Source organism: Podarcis cretensis, assembly GCF_951804945.1.
Source record: "Podarcis cretensis genome assembly, chromosome: 4".
Lineage (NCBI taxonomy): Eukaryota > Metazoa > Chordata > Lepidosauria > Squamata > Lacertidae > Podarcis > Podarcis cretensis.
In genome coordinates, this window is record NC_137173.1 from 80,587,621 (window position 1) to 80,612,198 (window position 24,578).

At 40.6% G+C, this 24,578-nt stretch overlaps 1 protein-coding gene across 1 annotated transcript; it reads right to left on the reverse strand.

The window, feature by feature from the left end:
• Window positions 1-1,139: 1,139 nt before the first annotated feature.
• TMCO3 (transmembrane and coiled-coil domains 3) lies at window positions 1,140-24,450 on the reverse strand. The gene is made up of 13 exons (XM_079972683.1): window positions 24,348-24,450; window positions 21,710-22,590; window positions 20,203-20,382; window positions 17,975-18,166; window positions 15,362-15,490; window positions 14,985-15,077; window positions 13,449-13,635; window positions 10,269-10,386; window positions 8,828-9,023; window positions 7,163-7,313; window positions 5,397-5,476; window positions 3,628-3,777; window positions 1,140-2,058 (listed from the first exon to the last, which is right to left on the reverse strand). Exons 2-13 carry the CDS (start codon window positions 22,226-22,228, stop codon window positions 1,945-1,947), a joined length of 2,109 nt encoding a protein of 702 aa, XP_079828809.1. The 5' UTR covers window positions 22,229-22,590; window positions 24,348-24,450; the 3' UTR covers window positions 1,140-1,944.
• Between the last annotated feature and the right edge of the window lie 128 nt (window positions 24,451-24,578).

Sequence of the window (24,578 nt, forward strand, 5' to 3'; positions counted from 1 at the left end):
GGCGGCTGGCACTGGGAGTGACGTGGTGGCTTGGGCGCCTGCAGATTTGGTGCTGCCTGAAATGGCATTATGGGGCTTGCGTCTGCCCACTGCCTCTCCCTCAGCTGCCCTACAGCTGAGGGGGAGGCGACCACGCAGTGCCCCCCTTCCGCAGGATGCGAGCCTTGCACTGGGCACCTGAGTGGCTAGCTACACCAATTTATATTGTTTCAGTTATGGGTGCCTTGAGTTTTAATGTTTGGTTGTGTTTTTTAATTGCTTGTCTTTTGCATTGTAACATTCACGATACTGGTTTTTATATTTTGGAAAGAGCTGTTATATGGCACACAAATTACTTCTCCCTCTTCATCCGCAGTTGCCGTGATCTTCGTCAGAGTGCTCCCTTGTCTACATTTGATATTTTGGGGACTCCCTCAATGAGGTATGTAGCAGACAGAGCAGGAAGGAAGCCCTGCTGACCTGCACAAAGGCAAACCCGGGGCTGGGGAGGAAGAGGAGGAGGAGGAGGAAGCTGCCCGCCAGCCAGGCCACCTTCTGGACTGGTCGTGAGCAAGGGGACAGACATCTTTATCTCTCTGGGCATTAACAGGTTCTAGGACAGTGGTTAAAAACCAACTAAGTCACAGGGGGTGTTTCTTTCCACCAAAAGTAGCGAAAGGAATTGATTTTGATGATGTGATTTCAAAATTTGCAGAGAATAAAGTTAGGAAAGAAGGTTTTAAGTGCTTATGCTCACAATGTTAGGTAAATAAACCAGAAATAACACTTGCAATGGTAAGTACCTTATTTTGCCTTCTTTTAATAATTTCAATGGGGGGGACACAAATTTTCCGCACTGGGTACCACCTGACTTTGCTATGCCACTGGCCACAGCACATGCAGCAACAAAGTATGGATTTTGGGAAGCTGCTCAGAGCCACTATAGCTACATATAGAATACCACAAAGACTGTTAAAGAATCACATTTTAAATATTAGACTTGGAATCAAATAAGGTGGAATAGTTCACCATTCAGTATGTGTCTATAAGAATTAAAGACATGGACTTTCTGGTATTTATTCAATGTGACTAGATTTTGAATTTTTCCTTCTTGCTATATAGAAGATGATTTATCCAGTGAAGCAACACAAACCTAAACATATCTTCCAAAAATAGTTTTAATTTAGTTTCAATGTCTATGTTTTGGTTTTGAACTATTAACATGATCAACACAATAAATTCTTGCTATTCATACTAAAAAGTCATTTCTGATCACAACAAACATTTTTGTCAAAAAAATGTGAGACAGATCAATGTTACAAATAACTACATTATTTAAAATGCATCAATTAAGTGTAAATATAGGCATATTAACTTTCAGTCCTTTGATAGCTGTAGTAGTTTTCAAGCTTATATTTGAATGAAAAAAATTAAAGTTTGTATAGCACTGAAAATATATATATATATATATATATACTGTGGCCGTTAGATTTGGATACTAACTTATGACATAGTTCTTTAACAGTGCCACAGGCACTATAAATATTAATTAAACTTACTACACTGACTGTAAATAACAGGTTGTATCCAGCACCACACATGTGCAAGTGGAATAGACTTCTGCTCACACTATGGGACTTCACTTTCCTCTCCCGCAGGCCCCTGTGTACCTCAAAATCTGCTCCAGGAATGATTGGGGTGGAGCATAGGGGGAAAGAAAGGTTGGCGAAATCCCATTGTGTGATCAGTGTCTTTCTTATGCAGTGCAGGATTCTGCCTGATTCTCACAAAAAGGCACACCAGTCAGTTATTGGATTTGCAGACTTTTTGTAAAAGAAATAAAGCTTTTTTGTGGGGGCAGACACACAGGCTCTTCCTCCCAAATTCAGGCTATGTAGTGTGGGAAATTCTGCATTTGTTGATTATAAGGATGCTTTCTTCATGAAAGATTTGTACTAAGTAACTTTAGGAAATTAATCGTCTTTCAGGTCTTGGTACGCATTTCATAATCGCAGCTCTCCAGAGTGCTGGTGCGAGCAATTGGCTTAGAGTAGTCACACTCAATATAAGGAGGTAGACCTAAAAATTGGGAAGCAAAATGTGTTATTTCTGTGAAGAAAAACAATCTTAGCAGAAACCCTCTAAAGTATTCAAAGAGATCCTTCCACCAAGGACAGTGCCTTCTATTCTGACAGTGGCTCTAGGCTAGGGTCTTGGGTAAAGGTCTTTCCCAGCCATGTTCCTATGTATGCAAAGTACATTATATGACGTAATTATATTTGCACACTTGTGATAGTCTTAATCCATTGTTTTTCAAAATCATGGCATTTGCCGTGTTGCAGCCTTTGAATAACTTTGCCACAATACTTTTCAAAGGCATCACTTAAATGGGTGGAAATTTTCCTTGTACTAAAATAATACTCAGAACTAGCAGGTCATAAAAGTTCCATCTAGAGAAGCCATGACATCTTTACCTACCCAAACACAAAGACAGATCAACGTCAACAAGAGAGTTTGAGAGATCAGGTGAAGAAGTAAATATTACTGGAGTAATGAAGTGTAACAGGCCATCTGATAGTCTTTGCTCTATATTTTTTAAATCCCTTTTTATCAATTGGCTTTGAAACTGCTCCACTGGGTTGCCCATTATCTGCCAGCATTATTAATATAGTTTCATTTACCAGAGGTTGCTTACGGACCTCAGAATGAAAACTCTTAAGATCTCAGCAGTCCTCTTCATCCGTCTGGGACCCATCCTTAGGCTTCTCACTCACAGAAACATTAGGCTGCTTCTGATGCTACAGCATGAAGGTAACTAAGACAATGGCAACTAGAGACAATGTAACCTACCACCCCATTTATGCAGCAGATACTTATTCAACCCCACAAGTAGATCACCACACAATGCTTAAAAGGATTGTCATTATTGTTCTATTACCAGGACTTGGAAGATAGCACAACCAATCTCAATATGCAACAAGCAGCATTTTATGGCAAGCCACACCTCCTTATTCCTTTATTACCCATCCAACATGCCCTTTAATATTTGTCAATCTACAGCTAAAATGCTACTAGAAGTTGAGGCTGGTGGAGTCCAGCTTTTGGAATACATGTATTTGACATGGCCTAACGCAACTTTTGTGCAAATTTCCCATTAAAGAAGAATGAACCCCCAAACAGCCTTGGGAGGTTGCAAGGTAAAGTAAATGCAGGAGCTAGAATCTTTTCTCCCGTCTGAAGTTTTTTTTTTTCTACCCATGGGTGGGGAATGCAGGCCTACCACTATTTTGCAAGGGGGAACACAGCTGGGTGGGTTTGAAAAGGAAATAGAATGGAGGTAAAATGTTAACCAGCTCTTCCCCCTCCCTTTCTTCTACTAATGAAGCATTAAGACTCCAAAGCTGTTTCTGTTTAAAAAGGGAAAAAAGCTTAAAGAAGCTACCGACAACTGTGTATATAGCATCCAGTCTCAACATCCCTTAAGTTGACCATTTTACCGTATGATTTTATTACATGCTTCAAAGTGTGAAATGGTTTATGGCTGTGTGGGGATTTGAACTGTGGTCTCTCCTCACCCCTAAGTCTGGCGCTTTAACCACACCACCAGCCTGGCTCTCCATGATATGGCTTTATGATGTCATAGCTTACCTCTCGAGAAATTATACCCGCTCTGCGCGCTCTGCTTCCCAAGACAAAGGAAAATTCACTGACTTGAGCCAAGCCTGCAGATACAATCCATTTGATGTACTGACTGCTCTTTGGAAGAATCATAGAAAGGACAAGCACTGCCAGGAAAAACTGAGAGAGAATGTTTTTAACAATGCAGTGGAAAAAACAGGAAAGTTTATGCTGCTTAAAATAAAATAAGGTTAAGAAGTTATTTAATTAACCACAGTTATCTAGTTTATACTGATTAGCAGAACAGAACAGGTCAGATTGTAATCTAGGTGATCTTTACACAGCATACTAGATTAAATTTAAAGTGTTTAGGGTTGTATCTCAGCTTTGTAACAATGAGAAAGCTGCTCACACAATAAGGCTGTCCTTTTTTCCATTGTAGACACACTGTGCCTTCCAGAGCCTCTGCTGAGGGGCAAGGCGTCCCACAAGTGAGACCAGGAATGTGGTGCAGGGGAATTAGTGAAAACTGGGGAGCTTCCAAACAAATTTTCCCATTCCACTGCAACTCCTGCACCACATTCCAGCTTCCAGGAGAAGCTTTTTGCAATGCTGGTGGCTATAGTAGTGAAGACTTCATAAGAAAGTTATTGCTTAAGTGGAACAACTCCTGAAAGAACTGGACACAATTCTTTCTCATTGATTCCAATAAACATGGGCTTTAACTTAGAATGCCTGCTTAAATTTTATAGTTCTGGAAAAGTTTCAGTCTGGTAAAAAAACCCTCTACAAATGTATATGAAATAAGAGAAAAAGCTTACTGGCTTGTGAGTTGCAATTCTTTCAGCAGTTTGTACACTTCTGATGGGATTAAATATAGCTTCTCTTTGTATATTTTAAGCCAATCTAGTGCTTTATACTAACATTAGAGATCAAAACAATATATTAAACATAATATATTAGGGAGGCTTGCCTGGCACTGATGCAGATATCTTTTCAGTACTACGTGAATATATTTCTCTGTTCCCAGACATTTAGTTGCTAATTTTCCTGCTGTCATTGCTGACATTTTATCTGAGTAATCTTCTGTAGTTGGGCAATTGTTCTGATAACGGAATCTGATAACTTTTTAAATATTATATTGTTTAATATAGAATTTCAGCCTATATATCTCACATTGGCATTTTACTGTTGTTGTTTCTTTGACTAATACAGATACAGTGGTACCTTGTGTTACGTACCGCCCCCCTCCCTTACGAAATGCTTTGGGTTAAGCACTCCGCTAACCCGGAAGTAGATGCCCCTTGTTGAGAACTTTGCCCCGGAATGCGAGTGGAAGTCGTGCTCTGGCAGCATGGCGGCAGCGGGAAGTGCCATTAGCGAAAGCACGCCTCATGTTATGAGCGGTTTCTGGTTACGAACAGACCTCCGGAATGGATTAAGCACGTAACACGAGGTACCACTGTAGTAATGATTAATAAATTACTACTGCATTCTCACAATCTGCATTCAGCAGCCTGAACCAGAGCCAAGGCTGCAGTCCTAATCTCACAAAACCGGGAGTAAGCCCCACTGAATTCAGTAGGACTTTTGAGTAGACATGGATAGGATTGCATTGTAAAATAGAAACCTGTGGTTAGGTTCTTGTGGAAAAAAATCATCGGTTGTGTCCTTCATCTAGCATTCTTAAGCCACAGAATACCAGTTGCTGGGAGTGGGGTTGCAGTCACCATAGTAACATAATACAAAATATCAACCTTATTCAATTTTATTCTAAAGTAGCGAATATATATATATACCTTCATTATTACCACTGAAAGTGTAAGGAACAGCAAGACTGTGAGTTCATATATTACAAATGTAGGGAAAACATGAAGGCCTGCAAGAGAAAAAGAAGCATCTTACAGCTATTGTGACTTTTTTCTAAACATTGCAATATTTATAAAAGAGCACAGTGATGAAATATTGACAGGAATCTTTCTTAAAGCTTGTTGCTGAGTTAAGCATGCCATATTAAAGAATAATATTTTAGATGTTTTCATTTTACCCATGATATTAGAGAGGTTGCATAATTCAGGTGGAAAGTACCATCCACCAGATGCAGTATTTCAGCCTACAGAGTCTGCTGTAGATACTGTCTCTAAAGCATAGGAGTGATGCTTACTAGCTGGTTGTTCCTGAATTAGGTAAAAAAAAAAAAAAATCCTGTCAGTGATGTTACTAGGTGACTATCTTCATTGAGCTATCAACTGTGACCCAAGGTGTCACTTTTGGTCAGTTACTGCCAGCTCAGACCTCATGAGCGCAGATGTGAAATTAAGATATTTTTGCCCCTTGTTTATACTGAATTGCATTTGCCATTTTACCACCCATTCGCTTATTAAAGAGATCCCTTTGAAGCATTTCACAATCCCTTTGAACCGACCCCAAACAGTGCTGAATCATCAGCAAACTTACCCACCTCACTGCTCAACTCTTAACTCTACATTGCTTGTGAACATGGCCCAATACAGATCCTTGGGAGGACTCCACTTCCCACATTCCTCGATCAGGACAACTATCCATATATTCGTACTCTCTGCTTCCTGTTATTTAACCAGTTCCTGAGCCACAAGAGGACCTTGCCTTTTAGTCAGTGATTGCTAAGCTTACTCAGGAATCTTTCATGAGGTACAGTACCTTGTCAAAAGCATTTTAAAAGTTCAAATGCACTATGGCAACTGGATCATATATGTCTATATACTTGTTGACACTCAAAGTAATAGGTTAATAGGATGGGGTGTACCCTTGCATAAGCCGTGCTGGTTTTGCTTTAGCAACAACTTGTTCTTTTATATACTTGGCCATTTTATATTTAAGAATACTTTCCACAAGTTTTCCTGGGACATAAAGCTAACCAGCCCAAATTTCCAAGATCCTCCTTTTTAAAAATTGGTGGTACATTTGCCACTTTCCAGTCCTTAGGTATAGAAGCTGATTTGAGGGATGTTACATAGGTTCCAATTTCTTGATCTACCTTGCTCCTAGATACCATGTCACCTTCGCTCCTGTAACTATTGGGACTTCTTTCCAGTCCCTGAGCTGTGTGATGTTTCAGTTCAGTTACAAACTGACAACTCCCCTTTCCTTCAGAGAATGTGAACTGCAAACACTCTGGGACATAAAGAGCCACTTAGGTTCACATAAGGAACTTTTATCAATCCAGCTCTTCAATTCCTTTTCTTTTTATACGGTTCCACATGCTATATCACAAACTGCTTGAAAGTCACTTTAATTTCATAGGTAGTTTGTCATGTATCATGGTGGTTACTGATCAAGAATAAGCCTAATGACTTTGGAAGATCCATAGTTCTTTGGAGTCTAGTCCAATAGTTTTGTCTACCTGAATAGTTAGAATACTCATAAACATTCTGTGCCTTCACACCATGACCAGTTGATGCCAATAGGCTTCACAAGCATAATGCAATTGAAATTTATCCTAGTTATTACAAATGTACATTCCTTTCCCTTTGGCTGTTATGCTGGTCAAAATAATCATCATTTATATATTTTTGTAATAAGTTACCTATAGATGCAAAGAATATGATGGCAAGAAAGTCACGTATTGGTTCAATACAGGACATAATTTCTTCAGTAACCATATGACCCTGAGAAGATATAAGTGCTCCTGCTAAAAAACATCCCAATTCCATTGAAACATCCAATAGCTCTGTGATCTGTAAGGGAGTGGAAAAGATTTTTATTACTATTTTGTGTCTATTAATTAACTTTTCATTAACCACTTTGCTTAAAAATTAAATATTACATGCAGATCTTTTAGAACACTATCCTTATTTAATGAAAACACTATAATTTCAATAATTAAAGTTAGAGGAAATAAGCAATTTTAAGACTTCTAAAATTATAATCTTTTTGTGAGTTATAAAATGGTCTCTACCATCCTTGATTACCTGTTAGCCCAGTTCCTAAACACAGTTTTACTGTAGTAAATCCACTTGAAATCCAAACTAATCACACTAGCGCCTCTCATTAAATACAAACAAAGGAAACTTACCATATTAATGTATTTAGGATGGTAATGCAGTGATCTAACTACGAGTGGCCATGCACACTTGATTTTAAGAAATGTATATGAATTTTTCAAACTTACTTTTTATGCCATATCTGACACTAGCGCATTCAGCAAAAATGCCTTAGCACCAAGGTATTTGCTTTTAGAAACTTGTTTTATATTACAGAGACGTTGCTGTGTAAATCTGTAGCAGCAAGGACAAAGAGTCTTCCTGCATCTAAAAGGCTAGTTTATTGTGGCATGAGCTTTCCTGAGCAACAGTGCATGATGTAGCTGTCTAAATGGAAAGGGAGGTCAAAGGCAATGCAAAATCATTAGATACAGCTTCTGATCTAATGCATGTCAAATAACTGAAGAGTAAAAATGAACATAAGATCCCGTCAAAGCATCAAAGTATTTGCTTATATTCTGTATCTTTCTATGCCTATTCACTACTCATTTCTTCAATCTACCAGGTTACATGGAAGGACTAGTCTACATGGAATCAGTTAACATTTGGCTCTTCCCTTCTACCCTGCAGTTACCTTCCAACCCTACCTGCCTGGATTCTTATAGCCAATCCAGGAAGGAGAGGTAGCACTGCTTATCAGCTTCCTCCTCCTTAGTCTTAGATGTAGAACCCAACAGAAACGAAGTTGGCTCTGCCTGTCATTGGCTCTAGCACCACCTGCTGTTGACCTCCCTGTCATCTGTCCTACTGGCCCAAATGGGTACCAGCCAACACTAGGGGGCACCAGGAGATTTAATGTATCTCCTTCTCATCAAGTTGACGTAACTTCTTAGAGACAACCCAGATAACAGACTTTGACTCAGACATGGCAGGCCATGATGTCTGCAATAATGGCAGCTATATGGGTGGAACTTTAGCTATACAATGAAAGAACTTTAAGCTAGGACTATGTACGCATAAGCATTTTAAGCTATGCACAAGCATTTTTATGAGCAGCCAGCTTTCTGACCGCTCCAATATTCATTTAAAACTGGTTATTAAATTGGTTATTAAATTTGTTGACATAATCTTTTATGTAATTTACATATTCACCTATGAAGCCAGCTTCCATGAATGAAATCTACATTTTCTCCTGGAATTATTTTCAAAATTAATATATCACCATATCATGTGCAAGTTAAAAATAAAGAAATATTTGGAAAAATTACCATTAACATAAGGAACATAAAAGCAGATATTCCCAGAACTAGAATTTCCTTATTTCCTTTGCTTTCCGTATGCAACTTGCGGTAGTATGGTCCTATTAGATAAGTCTTTAAAACAAGACATATAAGCAAGGCAGCAGCCAAAGAAAAGAGAATTTGTCCAATCAGCATCAATATTCTCAGTATTTCCTTGATGGTGCTAGGGAAAAAGAAGAAAAAGTCACGTTCAGTGTCATTCTAAAAGCCCTCTTAAGATGAGTTTATTAAACAGGAAAATGTGTGCATAAATCTGTATCTGTCATTTACAGTTTCCTAACCCGCAATTCCTGCAAATGTTAGACTACAACTCCCATCATTCATAATCACTGGCCACACTGAAGGGGTCTGATGAAAGTTGGAGTCCATCAGCATCTGGAGAACCACAGGTTAGCCACACCTGGTCTTAAAAAAAAAAAAAACAGACTTGGGGAATATTTAAGCTAGAATAAAAATTGAGCCTTATCTATAAATATTTTTGAAAGTGGTGTGTCTGTTTGCCCTGCCCTCTAAGCATTTGAATGCCTCTTGAGATATCATGTGGAAGTTCCTGAGGAGGAGGAGCCAGTTTTTTGTCTATGTTTAGCACTGGCCACCATTTTGAATCAAGATGATGAACCAAAATGTTCCACACTGCACCAGTGCCAAAGGATCAGAAAATATCACTGCCCACTTTGGCATGATGGTTCCAGAGAATGAGGAGTGTGCTTTGGCCTGCATTTGGATACTGTCACGTGCCATTTAGAATCTAGATGTCAGACCGAACTGTATAAATTGCACCAGTTTGGACGTCACTGAAGTTACTGTTGCCCAATTCAGCATGACAGTTCCCATGTTGAATTTGGTTTATATTTGGATACCACCAGACACCATTTTGATCCAGCTGGTATAATGAACCGTTCAAAACTGCTACTAAAAATGAGCTACTAAATGAGCTACGAAAAATATTTATAACCTAATTAAATTGACATCTGAGTCACAAAATAAACAGTATTAGGATGTATTTAACATTTAAGCCCTATGCATGTACAATTGATAGCATGCACCAATTTCTTGGCCAGTGCCCTCTTCAGGAACTTACATATCAAACTCAGTGAAATTCAAAGAGCAATTTGAAGGTAGAAGAGCCAGACTAATGAAAATAAAGTTGACATAGAAACTCCAATGTATTTACGGTTCCAGTTCATTTGCACCTCTGAACTGCAGCATGGAAAGCCAGTAATTATGTACCATATGTCAACAGTAAATTAGTTATTAGATGTATGATAAAACACTTCATTGCATTCACACTTTAAGAGACATGCAGCATGAAGGAAAATAAACATACCATGTACACAGTCCTGAAATCCTTGGAGAAAAGACAGGCTAAAAATGTAATGGATAAAAGCAAACGAATGAACTTTGTTACCTGGAATGTGTGCCAACACCCGCTTGAATAAGAGTTGGCATAACAGCTATAAACAAGCCAAGCTGTACATCCTGCATAACCAACATTGCAAGCAGAACACTGCTGTAATCAATATCTCCTGGGAGATTAAAAAAGAGAGGCAGATGTTAAATATGTTCAAGAACTGCAATACAGTATTAATAGCATCCGTTTCCTTGATAATGATTTGCCATTTATCATGAACTTGTTATATAATATCTATTTGGACTGAACTCGTACATGTGAAAGTATTACTGGGTGACCTTGGGCCAGTCACACTTCTTTGAAGTCTCTCAGCCCCACTCACCTCACAAAGTGTTTGTTGTGGGGGAGGAAGGGAAAGGAGAATGTTAGCCGCTTTGAGACTCCTTAAAGGGAGTGAAAGGCGGGATATCAAATCCAAACTCCTCCTCTTCTTCTTACAGAAAGAAAAATAAAATGAGAGTCTAAGAAAATGTGCGCAAGAAGGCATGACTTTCAGAATATCTATTATTGAATGGCAAATCAATGGGAAGGTCATTTTGATCCCCAAAATACAAGCCAGTACAATATAAATACAAGCCAACTTCCAGCATAATTTTGTTGCCATGCAATTTATGCTGCTGCATATCTGCTGGATCCAAGATTCAAGGGCAAAAATGTAAGTGATGACCGCACCGCTTCTGTGTTTGACTCCATTACAAAACAAGCAGCACAATTAGAGTGTGATGAGGAAGGCTTGCTTTCTGCAGAGTACAGAACCTATTGGGCCAACATATTCGACAGAGCATCTGGGATTCTGCCAAGCGTAACCTTCCTGCAACATAGTGGCAAGACCTATGCACAATACAGTCATACCTTGGGTTAAAGCCGCTTCAGGTTGTGTTTTTACGGGTTGTGGACTGCCGAAACCCGTAAGTACCAGAACGGGTTACTTCCAGGTTTTGGCAGTCACGCATGCACAGAAGCGCTAAATTGCACTTTGTGCATGCACTTTGCGCTAAATCGCTACCTGTGCATGCGCAGACGCAGGTTGCGAACATGCATCCTGCACGGATCACGTTTGCAACCTCAGCGTCCAATGTACAGCCTCTCCTGTCTCTTACCTACTTCAGATTCCTCCCCCTTCTGTAGCACGTGAAAGAAGCTGGTCTATGTTTTGAAACACACCAAAACAAGAAATAAACTGACATGTGGAAGGGTAGAAGCTTGTTTCAACTTGGGCAAACCTTCTTAGAAATCAGTCCATGATAAATATGATGGGAAATATGAAGAAACTGAAATTTACTGATAGAATAAAGACTAAATTTCACGTGGGGTTCAGTAAGTTTTGTTCCTTCTCCCCTCTTTTTCTGAGCTCTTTTTATGTCTGCTTAACACTGTGGAGGACTGGAGAAGACGTAATAGTTTTCAGAATAGTCATTTGTTTCACAATAATGTTGATGGTTTTTCTTCTTATTTTTGCCTGCTCCACATAAGCTTGCAAAATCATAGAGAGAACTTCCTTACAGTCGAGCAGCTTGTAACTCCATTTGGAACAAAGACTTTAAAAAACAAATTAGTAATTATTGTCTGAATAAAATCTTCTTTTAAAATACCAGTCATATTTCTGTGGTAAACCAAGCTATGCATAATGTATTTTATGTTCCTAAAGTATCAAACTGACTTTCAATATGTAAAGAGTACTGTTAAAATGTATTGCATTTTTTTCTGAAAATGTCCATTCCTCACCCCCACCCCCTAAAAGGTATGGGTTTCTTTGCGGCTTCAAAATTCCTGGAAATTTTACAAATCCAGTAGTTCCCCAGCAGCTTACATTCAGAGGCATGCTGTCTTTTCTCTGAACCTGGAGTTAGCATACAGGGGTGGACTTTGGTAATATGGTGCCCTGAGCAAGGACAAAATTTGGCTCCCTAAATATTTATTTGGTGTCCTCCCCCCTCTTGCCTTCCATTTTGCTCTCAAGTGCACTACATCATAGTTGCAGAAATTCAATCACCTGCCTGACCAGGGCCTAACTTTGAGTAGGTACCAGCATAAATATTGATTTGTTATTTATTTGTTTGTTTGTTTGTTTTTATTATTAATTATTATTATTATTATTAGTGCCCCCTTGGCTCAGTGCCCTGTGCAGGGGAACTGCCCACACCTCCCTAAGTCCGGCTCTGTAGCATATCTCCATGACTAGTAGGCATTTATAGTCTTATCCCCCATGAATTTGTCTAATTTCCTCTAAAAGCCATCTAAGTTGGTGACCATCCACACTCTTGTGGCAATGAATTCCATAGTTTAACTATGTGCTGTGTAAATAATTGTTTCCTATTGGGTGTCCTGAATTCAGTTTGAATTCCCATAATACTACAAACTGAATTCACAATTCAGTTTGCAGTATTATGGGAGAGGAAGAAAAACTCCTCTAGCTCTCATCTGCAACAGCTGTACGCAACTCATGATTCAGTTCCATAATTAGCCCATTCATCATACCAGGCAGATGACAAAATATCATTGAAAATATAAAGCTACACGTGTAGATGTATTAACAGGATTCTATTAAGATGTCTTATTCTCAAGCTTTTATATTTTCAGTAGATTATATCTAAGCCTGCATCTATGCTTTTCTAGAAGTCTATTACAATACATGTCTCTTGAGGCTTGCATTTCATAGAAACCAACTTATCTCGCACAGAAAGCATTATGGAGTGCTGTGATTAGACATGCTGCAGGATAGGTTTTGTTAACTCAGATATCGGCTGAGAAACTAGGGATAGAATCTTCAGAAATTATTAACTGCATGGAAGGCACTGGATCTCAAACCTAGCCTTCCAGACACTTTGGACTACAACTCCCACAATTCCTGACCATTGGTCATTCTTACCAAGGTTGATGGAAGTTGTAGTTGAAAACATTTGGAGGGTACCAGGTTGGAGAATATGATGAAAAGTGAAGGGCAATCCGAAAATTCGGCAAAAATAAATGGATCCTATAACTTAATGGGTAAAGAACTCAGGTCAGGACCATCACTATGCGAAACTCTCATTATTTAACTGGAAGTTAACTGATAGTTAAGAGCACCCTTCTACGACAATTAAAAGTTCATCAGTACCTTTTAAGGTTAGTTCTTTTTGCCCATGTGTCTGGGCTAAAATTAAATGGAAGAATTCAGTAGGTTAAGGATCCACCTACCTTCTTTATCTCCCCGAGCACTCCCTGCAAGGAATCTGGATACCAATGGTGTGCTTGATAATGATAAACAAGTAGCAATGAAAACGCTCTGTGTTGCTCTAATTTGTAGCAAGTGTCCCCACAGTAAGCCAAATGCAATCATCAGGAATGTCATGTAACAGGGTCCTTGCAATGATATCTTCCACACCTTTGAGAATAATGGTCACTTAGATTAGCATAATACTATTTCAACATTGCAACTGTATTTATCCTTTAAATTTTATGCTAAATTTTTATGCAATACACCTTCAGAATATATAGATCCTGAGAGTTCTTTAGACAACCCAAACTTTGTTTCTGGATCTATTTAACAATATGAATTCCAAAAAAATAAAAGTTCCCCTTCCCCGGCAAATAGATTATATTATGCTATAGATTATGAACTGGGAAACTCACACCTGCTTAATGCAACCCTTGTCCTCGATATTTAACTGAAAAAAGTGCTAGGATATATACTATTCCAAGCAGAAAACAAACAATCCTACACTACTGAGTAAATTGTTAACTTGTGTTCAAACAGTAAATAAGCTGTCAGTAAGGCAATAACTCTTTAGCATGCAAGCACTCCCATATAAAATTTATTTATAGTAGCTTGATGGACTCTTTCAGCTCACAGCTCCCAAAGTAGAGTCCAGAGGCAAAGCAAGATGTGGAATGACAACCCAACGAAGTGTTAAAGGGGCTGTGATGAACACAGCTATGCTCTAGCAAAGAAGTTTGGAAAGAATTAAAAGCTGAGCACAAGCTGGAAGGTCAGTGGAAAGAGAATGTAAAAAGGAGTAATTGAGAAGAAAGAAAAATGGTACAAACAGGTTTGCCACCTCGGTGAGAACCCAGGCAGAAGAGCAATATTAAATTGCCAGGTTAACACCACCCACTCTGCCTATCCCACTTTCAGACTTTCAAGACTCTTGCACTGCCCTGGAGGTACTTTCCCATTCAGAGCTGTTTCTGTAGCATCCACCTTACTGCTCTTCTGACTTGCCTAGTTATGATGCAGTCGCAATAGTCTCTCTTTTCTCAGTCTCTAGCTCTGTTTTTTGTCCCTAGGTGGCTGCAGCCTTTGCACCTGGGGGCCAATCATGCCCTAAATATGAGTCCTACCCACTTCAGACTATGGCTCTATCACAGTGTTCTCCTCAGCATGCTAGCTTTCCACGTGCAAGGATTTTAATTTGGACAGAAGAGCATCTGAGCCCACATGTGCCATCTGAAGTGGTATAACCCAGACACAAATCTGCTACCTCAGTGAGAACTAGGCCTCTGTGTCTATGTATTCTAGGAGAACACGTGTTTATTTTCAAAAAAATAACCCTCCGGAAACTGTAGAAGTCTTTTAAAAAGAGGTGTTAAGAGAACAAACAAAAAATTCTTAAAACAAAATGTCTAGTCAAGCAACATTTTTTAAAAAATCATGCAAATTTGAACAATCCAAAATGCTGTTTTTCTCTTGGATTATTTGCAGTGCTGATGCACATACATTGTATGGAGCAATACCTTTCTTAATCTTTCCGGGGAAAACTCCAAGCCAACGAGGAACAGTGTGTAGAACACACCAAATTCTCCCAATGTCTCTACTTGCACAATTGACTGAAAAACACAAGTCTGTTCAGTTACCACAGATAAGTCTTTTTAATTGTCTCAAAATATAGTCAGCTTCTGCAAAAGTAGTAACTAGAAGTTCAGTCATGCTATACATACAGTATCTGCTTACATCTTACTTCCACAATAAGGAAAGCATACATAAACCCCTTAATTCCCTTACTTCTCCAGAGCAGATTTTGGGGCTGTACAGGACTGGGGGGGGGGAGGAGTAGCCCTGGTGCATAAATTAATATCAGCTTATGTAGCATTGTACCTCTCCAAAATCTTACCTTAATGCTGTTTAATCCTGATGGTCCTAAGAGTACTCCACAAATAATGTATCCAAACATAGTTGGTAATCCTATTGTTGTACATAACCATCCACAAGGCAAAGATAGCATTCCTATGGTGACAATATCCTAATAAATAAAACAAAAATAAAATAAAAATGTTCCACACACATATGTCAACATGCAAAGCAAGGGAACATACTACTGATCCAGGAAGGAAGAGGTTTCATGGATCGTCACTGGGCGTTTTCATGGAACACTGCATTCCTGAAACACTACCTGGAGTTGAGTGGGACGAGGAGCAAGCCGTGGGCTCGCATGCTCTCCCTCTGTGAAACCTCTTGGGAGAGATTAAAAAACTATCACTCATTATGCATATGAAACATGAAATGGAGATAAAGCTGGTGTTAATATCAGTTGGAAAATGCTTATACCAACATTTTTACAACAACAAAATACTGTATTTTTGTCATTAGTCCTTATAAGTGTTGATTTTCGTTTGTTCAGGCTAACTCCTAATACTAATATTCAAGGCTTTCCCCCTAACAGAACAGCGTTCTGTCACCTCTCAGCTGGGCCCCAGAAGTTGGGGGAGAGGCTTGACCAACAAAGCCTCACTGCACCCCCAGCTCATGAGGACATCCTCCCCAGAGCCTGAATATGAGGGCTCTGGAGAGGGTCTCCTCGTGAGCTGGAGGCACAGCAGGGCTTTGCTGAGGCTCTTCAGCCTCCTGGCTAACAGCTGGTGTGTGGGAAAGCCATGCCTCAGATGAGCAAGCCCCGAGCTGCTCTGGCTCACACTAGTCAGAGAGACATATGGGTGGGGGGTTGCTCATTAAGCTGGTCAGCTGAGGCACAGAAGCCTCTCCACACTTCAGCTGAGTCGGAGAGGTGCATGGGGAGGGGGGCCATTAAGCTGGTCAGGTGAGCAGCCTAAGCAAGCCTCTGGCTGGCAAGGAGAGGATCACTGAGGTGGGGTTCTGCTGAAGGATGTGCATTCCGACACCTTTCTCTCTAGGAAAAAACACACAACTAATATTGCCCTTTGTTGGTACTGGTTTCACAACAATTCCATTTCATTTGTGAGCTGGATGAGCAGTCCAGGGTGCATTTATGGGGCATATCACATTCTTAAAAGGTAAAGGTAAAGGTACCCCTGCCCGTACAGGCCAGTCTTGACAGACTCTGGGGTTGTGCGCCCATCTCACTTAAGAGGCCAGGGGCCAGCGCTGTCCAGAGACACTTCCGGGTCACGTGGCCAGCGTGACATCGCTGCTCTGGCGAGCCAGAGCCGCACACGGAAACGCCGTTTACCTTCCCGCTGGTAAGCGGTCCCTATTTATCTACTTGCACCCGGAGGTGCTTTCGAACTGCTAGGTTGGCAGGCGCTGGGACCGAGCAGCGGGAGCGCACCCCGCCACAGGGATTCGAACCGCCGACCTTTCGATCGGCAAGTCCTAGGCGCTGAGGCTTTAACCCACAGCGCCACCTGCGTCCCATTCTTATTTGGGTTTAATTTTTTTCCCCATAGCTGTGAATGGAATCAGATCACAAGTTCTAAATTCATTTTTTATGCCAGCTGTCACTAAAAATTAACCCAGTACAGCTCTATAAGAACAGCTGCTGTAGTTATGGCACACAGAGCTCAGATCGGAAGCTCTTGCATACGCAGGAGCTCCTATATGAGCAAGGACTTCCCTGCTGCCTTTAGTGTCAAGGGGAGGCATAGGTAACCTCGGCCCTCCAGATGTTTTGGGACTACAACTCCCATGATCCCTAGCTAACAGGACCAGTGGTCAGGGATGATGGGAACTGTAGTCCCAAAAAATCTGGAGGGCCAAGGTTGCCTATGCCTGGTCAAGGGCAACTCAAAAATAAACTCAGCTTCCGCAAAAATGAGGGTGATGGGAAAGAGCTTTGACTTGGAGCCATAGAGCCACCCTATAATTTTTTCTGCATTAAAAGCAGATGGAGGGATCATAGTAGTATTTTATACTACTTTTAGTACCAGAACTCAGACTTCCCATATATATATAATGGGACTGTAAAAAGGTTGACATGTTTAATAATGGAGCCTATCTAGAAGTCTCTTTCAGTTAAGGCAGAGTGATATCTACATCAAATAGCTACATTGTATATGGCAATTATCATCCTGTTGAGGGTACTCCGCATGGCAAACACAAGTTTGTGGTTGAATAATGTCTATAACAACCATCCAGGGCAAAGTCTAAGAAGATGCTTCACAGTATTTCAGATAAAAGAATGATCTTGAGATAATCATACAAGCTAGTGCAGTCCAATGTAGGACCTAAAATCACAATTTTTAATTCTCAGAAGTAGATGAAATTAATATTCATTATTTTCTGCCATTTTTGCCAGGTTTCAATACCAGCATTTTTAATTTGGGAAAACCCAGTAGTATTTTAAGATATGACAGCAATAAAAAGTTCCTAACACCCGGATATAACACAATTACAAACTGGTATTGGCAAATAACTTTAATATGTTCATAATTGTTGTTTATATTTCTGTCTTTTGAAATGTAAGTATACACACAATACTCACTTTTAATTTAGTTCTAGTAATATGCTCAGCCCTATTTACATACATTACCTTTATAAAATGATGATCCGCACGTGGAATGGTAGAGTCTCTGGGCTTAGTAAGTATGTACTGATTGTTTTGGGAATCAATAAGCATGCTTAGACCCAAATCATCTTCTACTACCCGTTTTGAAATATTTCTTTTAGTATCTGCTTCATCTTCTTCTACTCTTAAAACAGCTTCAAAATTCACTCCCCTCACCTATCAAGGAAGCAAAGGTTTTTCATTATTGTCATCTATTTATTATGCCATTTTTTTTTTGTTTTTAGAGTTTAAAAGGAAATAATAATAATGAGCAAGCAATCCTATGGTCTCAGAGGGTTCCTCAGAGGTCACAGAACAGTGTGGACCTCCCTCTCTGCGGGCAGAGATCTGGCCCTGAAAGCCTTCTGATTGTGGCTGAAGAAACGTCCATAGGTACCTCTCCAATGTGGTTTTTATGGGGAGAGATGGTCCTTGAAGTATTGCAGTCCTGAGCTGTTTAAGGCTTTATAGGTCAACCCCAACACTTTGAATTGGGCCCGGAAGCCAGAATCGGTTTAATATGCTAAAACCCTTTTGCCCCAGTGAGCAACCTAGCTGCTGAATTCTGCACCAGCTGAAGCTTCCAGTCTTCAGAGGCAGCCCTGCATATAATGCGTAGCAGTAATCCAGTCTATTCTTACAGCACCAGGATTTCAATTTTTATAAATTGCTTTTATAAATTGTTTGTACAGTACAGTGGTGCCTCGCAAGACGAAATTAATCCGTTCCGTGAGGCTCTTCGTATAGCGGTTTTTTCGTCTTGCGAAGCAAGCCCATTGACAGCTTAGCGGATTAGCGCTATTAGCGGTTTAGCGGCTTTTAGCGATCAGCTGATAAGCGGCTTAGGGCTTAGGAAAAGAGGGGGGGGAGGGAAAAAAGCCCGCAGGAACTCGCAAGACATTTTTGTCTTGCGAAGCAAGCCCATAGGGAAATTCGTTTTGCGAAGCGTCTCCAAAACGGAAAACCCTTTCGTCTAGCGGGTTTTCCGTCTTGCGAGGCATTCGTCTTGCGGGGCACCACTGTATTGCCTTAATAACCTCTAGGTCAGAGATATCAATCTTGTGTTTCCGTTACATTGCCATTTTTTATTCTAAAAGTTTCTAGCTTTGCTACTTTTAATTTCTACAGTTATGTGGGTTACATACAAGCTACTATGTATTTCTCGCCTCTCACCACTGAAGAAAACTTGCAGTTGGTGTCTTGGAATCTCCCCATTGCACTGGATTTCAAATTAGAATTTACCGTATTTTTTGCTCTATAACACGCACCCGACCATAACACGCACGCAGTTTTTAGAGGAGGAAAACAAGAAAAAAAATGTTCTAAACGAAACAGTGGATGTATGATTTTTGTGGTTCATGCTGTGGCCACAGACATGTGATCTGACAGAGTTTGGAGTAGCCCAATGCAAAAATCCTGAGGATCCATGTGGATCCATGCTTTGTAACCACGTTTTTGCACCACTGTGGCCCCAGGCAACAGTGGGTGCGTGATTTTTTTGGTGCAAGATGTAGCCATGGACATGCTATGTGATCTAATGGTGAATTTGGGGTGACCCAGTGCAAAAATCCTGAGGATCCATGTGGATCCGTGCTTTGTAACCACATTTTAAGTGGGGAAGGAAGGAAAAGCACTCAAGGGACAAGGAGCACGTGTGGGGTGTGTGGAGAAGGATGCTGCTAATAATGCAGAAGAGGGGTTTAAGGGGAGAAGGAACATGCGTGGGGTGGGTGGAGAAGGATGCTGCTAATAATGCAGGAGAGGGGTATAAGAGGAGAAGGCTCCTCTCCTCTCCCGCTTTGCTCCTTTAAAGAAGCAGGCTCTCTGTCCCTCTCTCCTCCCCACTCAGCGGCTCTTCTCCCGCTTTGCTGTTGCAAAGCGAGCCACGGAGGAGGGAAGGAAGGGGAACCATGGATCCTCTGCTCACGACTGCAGCAGATCCCCCCCCCCCACCCGTAGGCATTCCCTCCATAACACGCACAGACATTTCCCCTTACTTTCTAGGAGGAAAAAAGTGAGTGTTACGGTGCAAAAAATACGGTATATTGCAACAAGAAGAAATGACAGTCTTCTTATTTATTATGCCAATATGCCACTTAATTGGAGAACATAACATAAAAATGCTTAATAAGAATACTTCTGATAAATTGTTATATAAGATAGTAAGTAGCAGAACTCAATTGCTATAAAAATCCCTCTCTAGATAAACTTACTGACTTGTTGTCATCAAAGGCATGCTCTCCTATTTCCTCTTCAAGCCTATCAGCTGCTTTTCTTACATCTTCAAGAATCTCATCAAGAATGGATAAACTTTTATTTTGATGCTGCATGTTTTTCAGGGCTTCAGCCTGGTGTTTCTCTGCTGCTAGAAGTTCAACATATTCCGTTTCTTCCTGTTAGAATTCATAAAAAAAATTCTAAGATATTTTTTCAAAGCTGACATTCACAAGATGAACATTTCATTTTGTCAAAGTTCTTACAAAACTTTTAAAAAGCTGCAGAACAAATACTTCATACAAAGAGCTTCCTGAGGTCCTTAAATTGCCTTTCAGCTCTAGATCCTCAATAAAGCTGGAGTGAAATCCTTAAAAAGGCCATTTTATAATAAGGACAGTCAACATATGCAGAGTGTTTACTCCTTTCAGTAGCCATTATTTATTAACTGTTATGTATTTATATCCCACTTTTCACTTAGGAAGTACAAGATGACATACATGTCTTAAGGGTGAAATATAGCAATTTACTCAACATCACCAGTGATTTTATGGGGAACTATAAAGTACAACGTAACATCTCTCTAGGTATAAAAATGCAAGCCAATATTTCTCTTCTCATTTCATTATGTGGTTATTGTCATTCTGCAGCCACCCCTTCTCATGACCACACTGCTGGAAAAGGAGTTCCAATGACAATGACAAAGGAGCAGTCTCACTGATTGTATATCCTCTGCTGTCGTAACAACTTTTATGGCCATGCATGCACTTCTTTCCTTACTTAAGAAAGGCATCTCCTTGCCCAGCAACAGTGGAAGTAGCAGATTTTTAATTCTGGATGATTTAACATAGTGGCTTTGGCCACCTTGTCAAGAGCTAATGACGTTTGCTTCTATCAAAGGCTTATAAACCTAACAAATGATAGGACCGAACGTGTTTGAGAAATATTTTGTCTACTATTTGGACAGATGGAACAAGAACTTGACACTTAATATTGCATTTGAAAGCGGAATAGTAGTTCTTACTACTGAATGTCATAACTCACTATGGGTCAGTTACTGGGCATTTTTGGTTGTGGAGTATGCAGCAGCCTGCCCAATCAGTCATGAGTTTCTGTCCTGTCTGGGCATCATACATAGATGTGCCATTTGCATAGCATCTATGGCCCAAATACGACCACTGATAATATGGGGAATTCTACACGCATTGGCTTTTTTTGCAACTTTGGCCCTAAAGGCAATACCCAATGTTGATCATACTCGGAATAGAGCCACTGGAATAAACAGACTTAATAGTTCTACTCAGAGTATAACACCAGATATTGCCCTAAGCAAACCATTATCTCAGAATTAATGTGATGGGTGTGATTCCCCCTTCTCCACCAAGCACAGCCAGCAAGTTTGTTGAAACCAACCTAATACTTTGTTGAAACCTGTCTATAGGTGGTAGCTACCTTGACATCCTTTAGTTTTATAACATTAAATTTTCAGCTGCAAAGAGAACTAACCTTTATTGCTGCTTCCCTCAAAGCTTCCAATCTCTGCCGACTACTTTCCTTCATGTTCACAACATCTTTATAATCACCTTGTAAAGCTCTTTGGAGTCCGTAGATTGCTTGAAATACAGAATTTTCACTTTCATTCAGCTCCTTTTGAAAAATTTCAAATGTGTGGACCTGAAAAGTTCTTTCTGCAAGTGACAGCCCCGAGTCCTTTTCTACTGCTCTTATTGCACTTTTTAGTTTGTTGAGAACCACATTCTTTTGACGCAGGAGTCCAGATAGCTTTCTGCAGTTTTCTACAAGCCATTGTTTCCTCTGTGTAGCAGCAACTCCTCTACCACGATGCAGTTTTATTGCATGTTTCACTATATCCTCATGTTCCACAGGTGTTATTAGTTGACAGCAAAACAATGAAGCCAACACCCATAAGGAAATAAATCCAGTTACCTTCATGGTCCAATTATTACCAATCATAGGAAAGCAGTCAGAAATTATGCCAAACTTTCCATTATATGCTTTCTGCATCTCAAATATATATGCAGTGTGATCAATTAATAAAAATTAGCTGTCATTCTTAGTATACTGCTGAACCACTGAAACAAATATGAATTCAAATTCCAGAAACCAGGAGATGAAAATACTTTAAGCACTGCACATTCTTCTTTCTTCAAGGTTACATTGCTTTTTATGAAAAACATATTCTGTCTTGGTCTGTTTTTTGTCCAAAACATAGCACTAGCTAACATCTATGAAGACGGAAAGAGGTTCTACTGAAAAATATTTTAATATATTTTCCTTGAATTATATCAAATACTCTTCAATTAATTTTCACTAATGGAATGGTTGCTTGATCTTCTTATATGGACAATAAATGTTGATTCCCAACTCTGCATTTCAAAACAAAAAATAAAATGGCTACTTACTGAGAGGTTTTTTTATTATAATCAAGCAGTATTCAAATATTGTTAAATGAATAAAATAAAGTACAATTGATTACAATATTTTAATTTCCTAGTAACTAACCTAGACTTCTCCCACCTCCATTGCTTTTGTTATTGTGCTCCTCCTTTTCCCTGCAACACCTCATGCTCTCTACTTGTCAAACAACTTCCTTCTCGCAGTCAACAATAGTGAACATTTCCCTGACCTCTTCCTTTCCAAATCTCTCTGGTCTACATAGATCGTAAACCCATTAAAGTCAAGGGCTGTGGCATGGCTTTGTTCTGTACAATAGCCAGGAATATGTGATGCTGCAAATCCATATTGTTATGGAGTGGTCTGGAGATCTGAGTTTTGGAACTCTGGGGCAGCTCCTTGATCTCCTGCTGTTTGCTCTTCCCAAAAAAACCTGTTGTTGTTTTACTTTGATGATAAGATGGTGGATCATAGTGTTGGTGAGATCCCAATGTACCCACTGTCTTAATTTCCCAGAGGCATCTATACATATGAAATAAGGACATGCAAATTTGTGCTCAAGTGCCCTGCCAAGTGTGTTAAACAGCAGTGGGTAGCCATTAAGACTTCAGATCCATCAATCCTGTCAAGGATAGCTCCAGGTTTTCAGGTACTCCCAAGCAAGACTTATTCCTCACAGTAAGATCACATTCCTTACTTCCATAATACTTAATTCACTAAATACTGGGAAAAGAGGAAGAAGGGTAGATTAAAGATTGTGCTGGAGCTATGACTCAATTCAGCATCCCCTTCAAACATCTATGGACCCCAGGGAGTAGTCTGATGACCTTGATTGCTGCCGCCACCAACTACTTACATATATATGGGAGTACATCTAGTCCCAGGAAAGGCGTGTCTGAAACGGTCATTAAACACTAGTTATAGCACACCATTTACATCTGCCCTCACCAAGGTGCATAAAGGTGTATATCCTTTCCGTCCATTGGAAGGAAGAAGCGGCGTCCACTTCCCAAGCTCCCAGAGCCGCTTGCTTTAAAGGGCAGGGCATGTCCAGCAGCAGGGAGAGCAGCAAGACACACCATTATTCCCTTGGTGCTAAAGATGTAACAAATAGTAGAGATTTGGTGGGGAGGAGGGAGGGAGAGGAAGAAGCCACCACCACCCCACCCCTCTTTTTTCGGGAAGGATCCAACTCGCTAACCACCACTCTCTGGTCCCATACTCAAAATAACCAACAACAAACTCAAGTCCAGCACTGCTTCCTTTATGACGCCACCTTAGGAGCCAAATCCTGGGGCTGAGGTCACTTCAGGGCCCCCACCCAATAAAACATTGGAAGGGTCCAGGCATGGGTGTAACCATGATTTATTTATTTTTTGGGGGGGGGGGGCAGGCATTATGTTAGGGGAGGCAGAACCAAGTTATCTGTGATGCAACTGATCAGTCAGTTATTTTTATTTTATTTATCTAACGGGCCCCCGGCTCTGAAGTTGATGGACACTGCCACTCAAATCGTGTGCCTGCACCGCGTCATGAGATCACACGCGAGGGTGGGCCGCCGAAGGCGATTCAGGATCCGGTTTCGGAGCCTCTTCCTTCTTTCATTTCAAGCCTGGATCCCTCAGTCTCTTCAGGGCCGACAGGAAAGTGAGGGAAAGAAACGGGGGGCGGGGGGGCGGGCCGAACGACATAGCTCTTCCTCTCTCTACCCCACCTCGCAACGCCTCACCTGCACGGGAAGGTCCCACCGCAGCCGAGCCACCGCCGGAGAAGCCGAGCCACGTCCCCATCCTCCTCACCTCCACGCCGCCTCCCTTCCTCGTTCTCTCAGGTGACCAATAGAATCCCTCGGAGGAGCCGCCTAGCCACGCTCGCGCCCCGCCCTCAGCCAACCAGAACGGAGGGATCCGCCCCCTCTCCATAACGAACCCCCTGCCATTACCTCACCCGTCAAAAACAA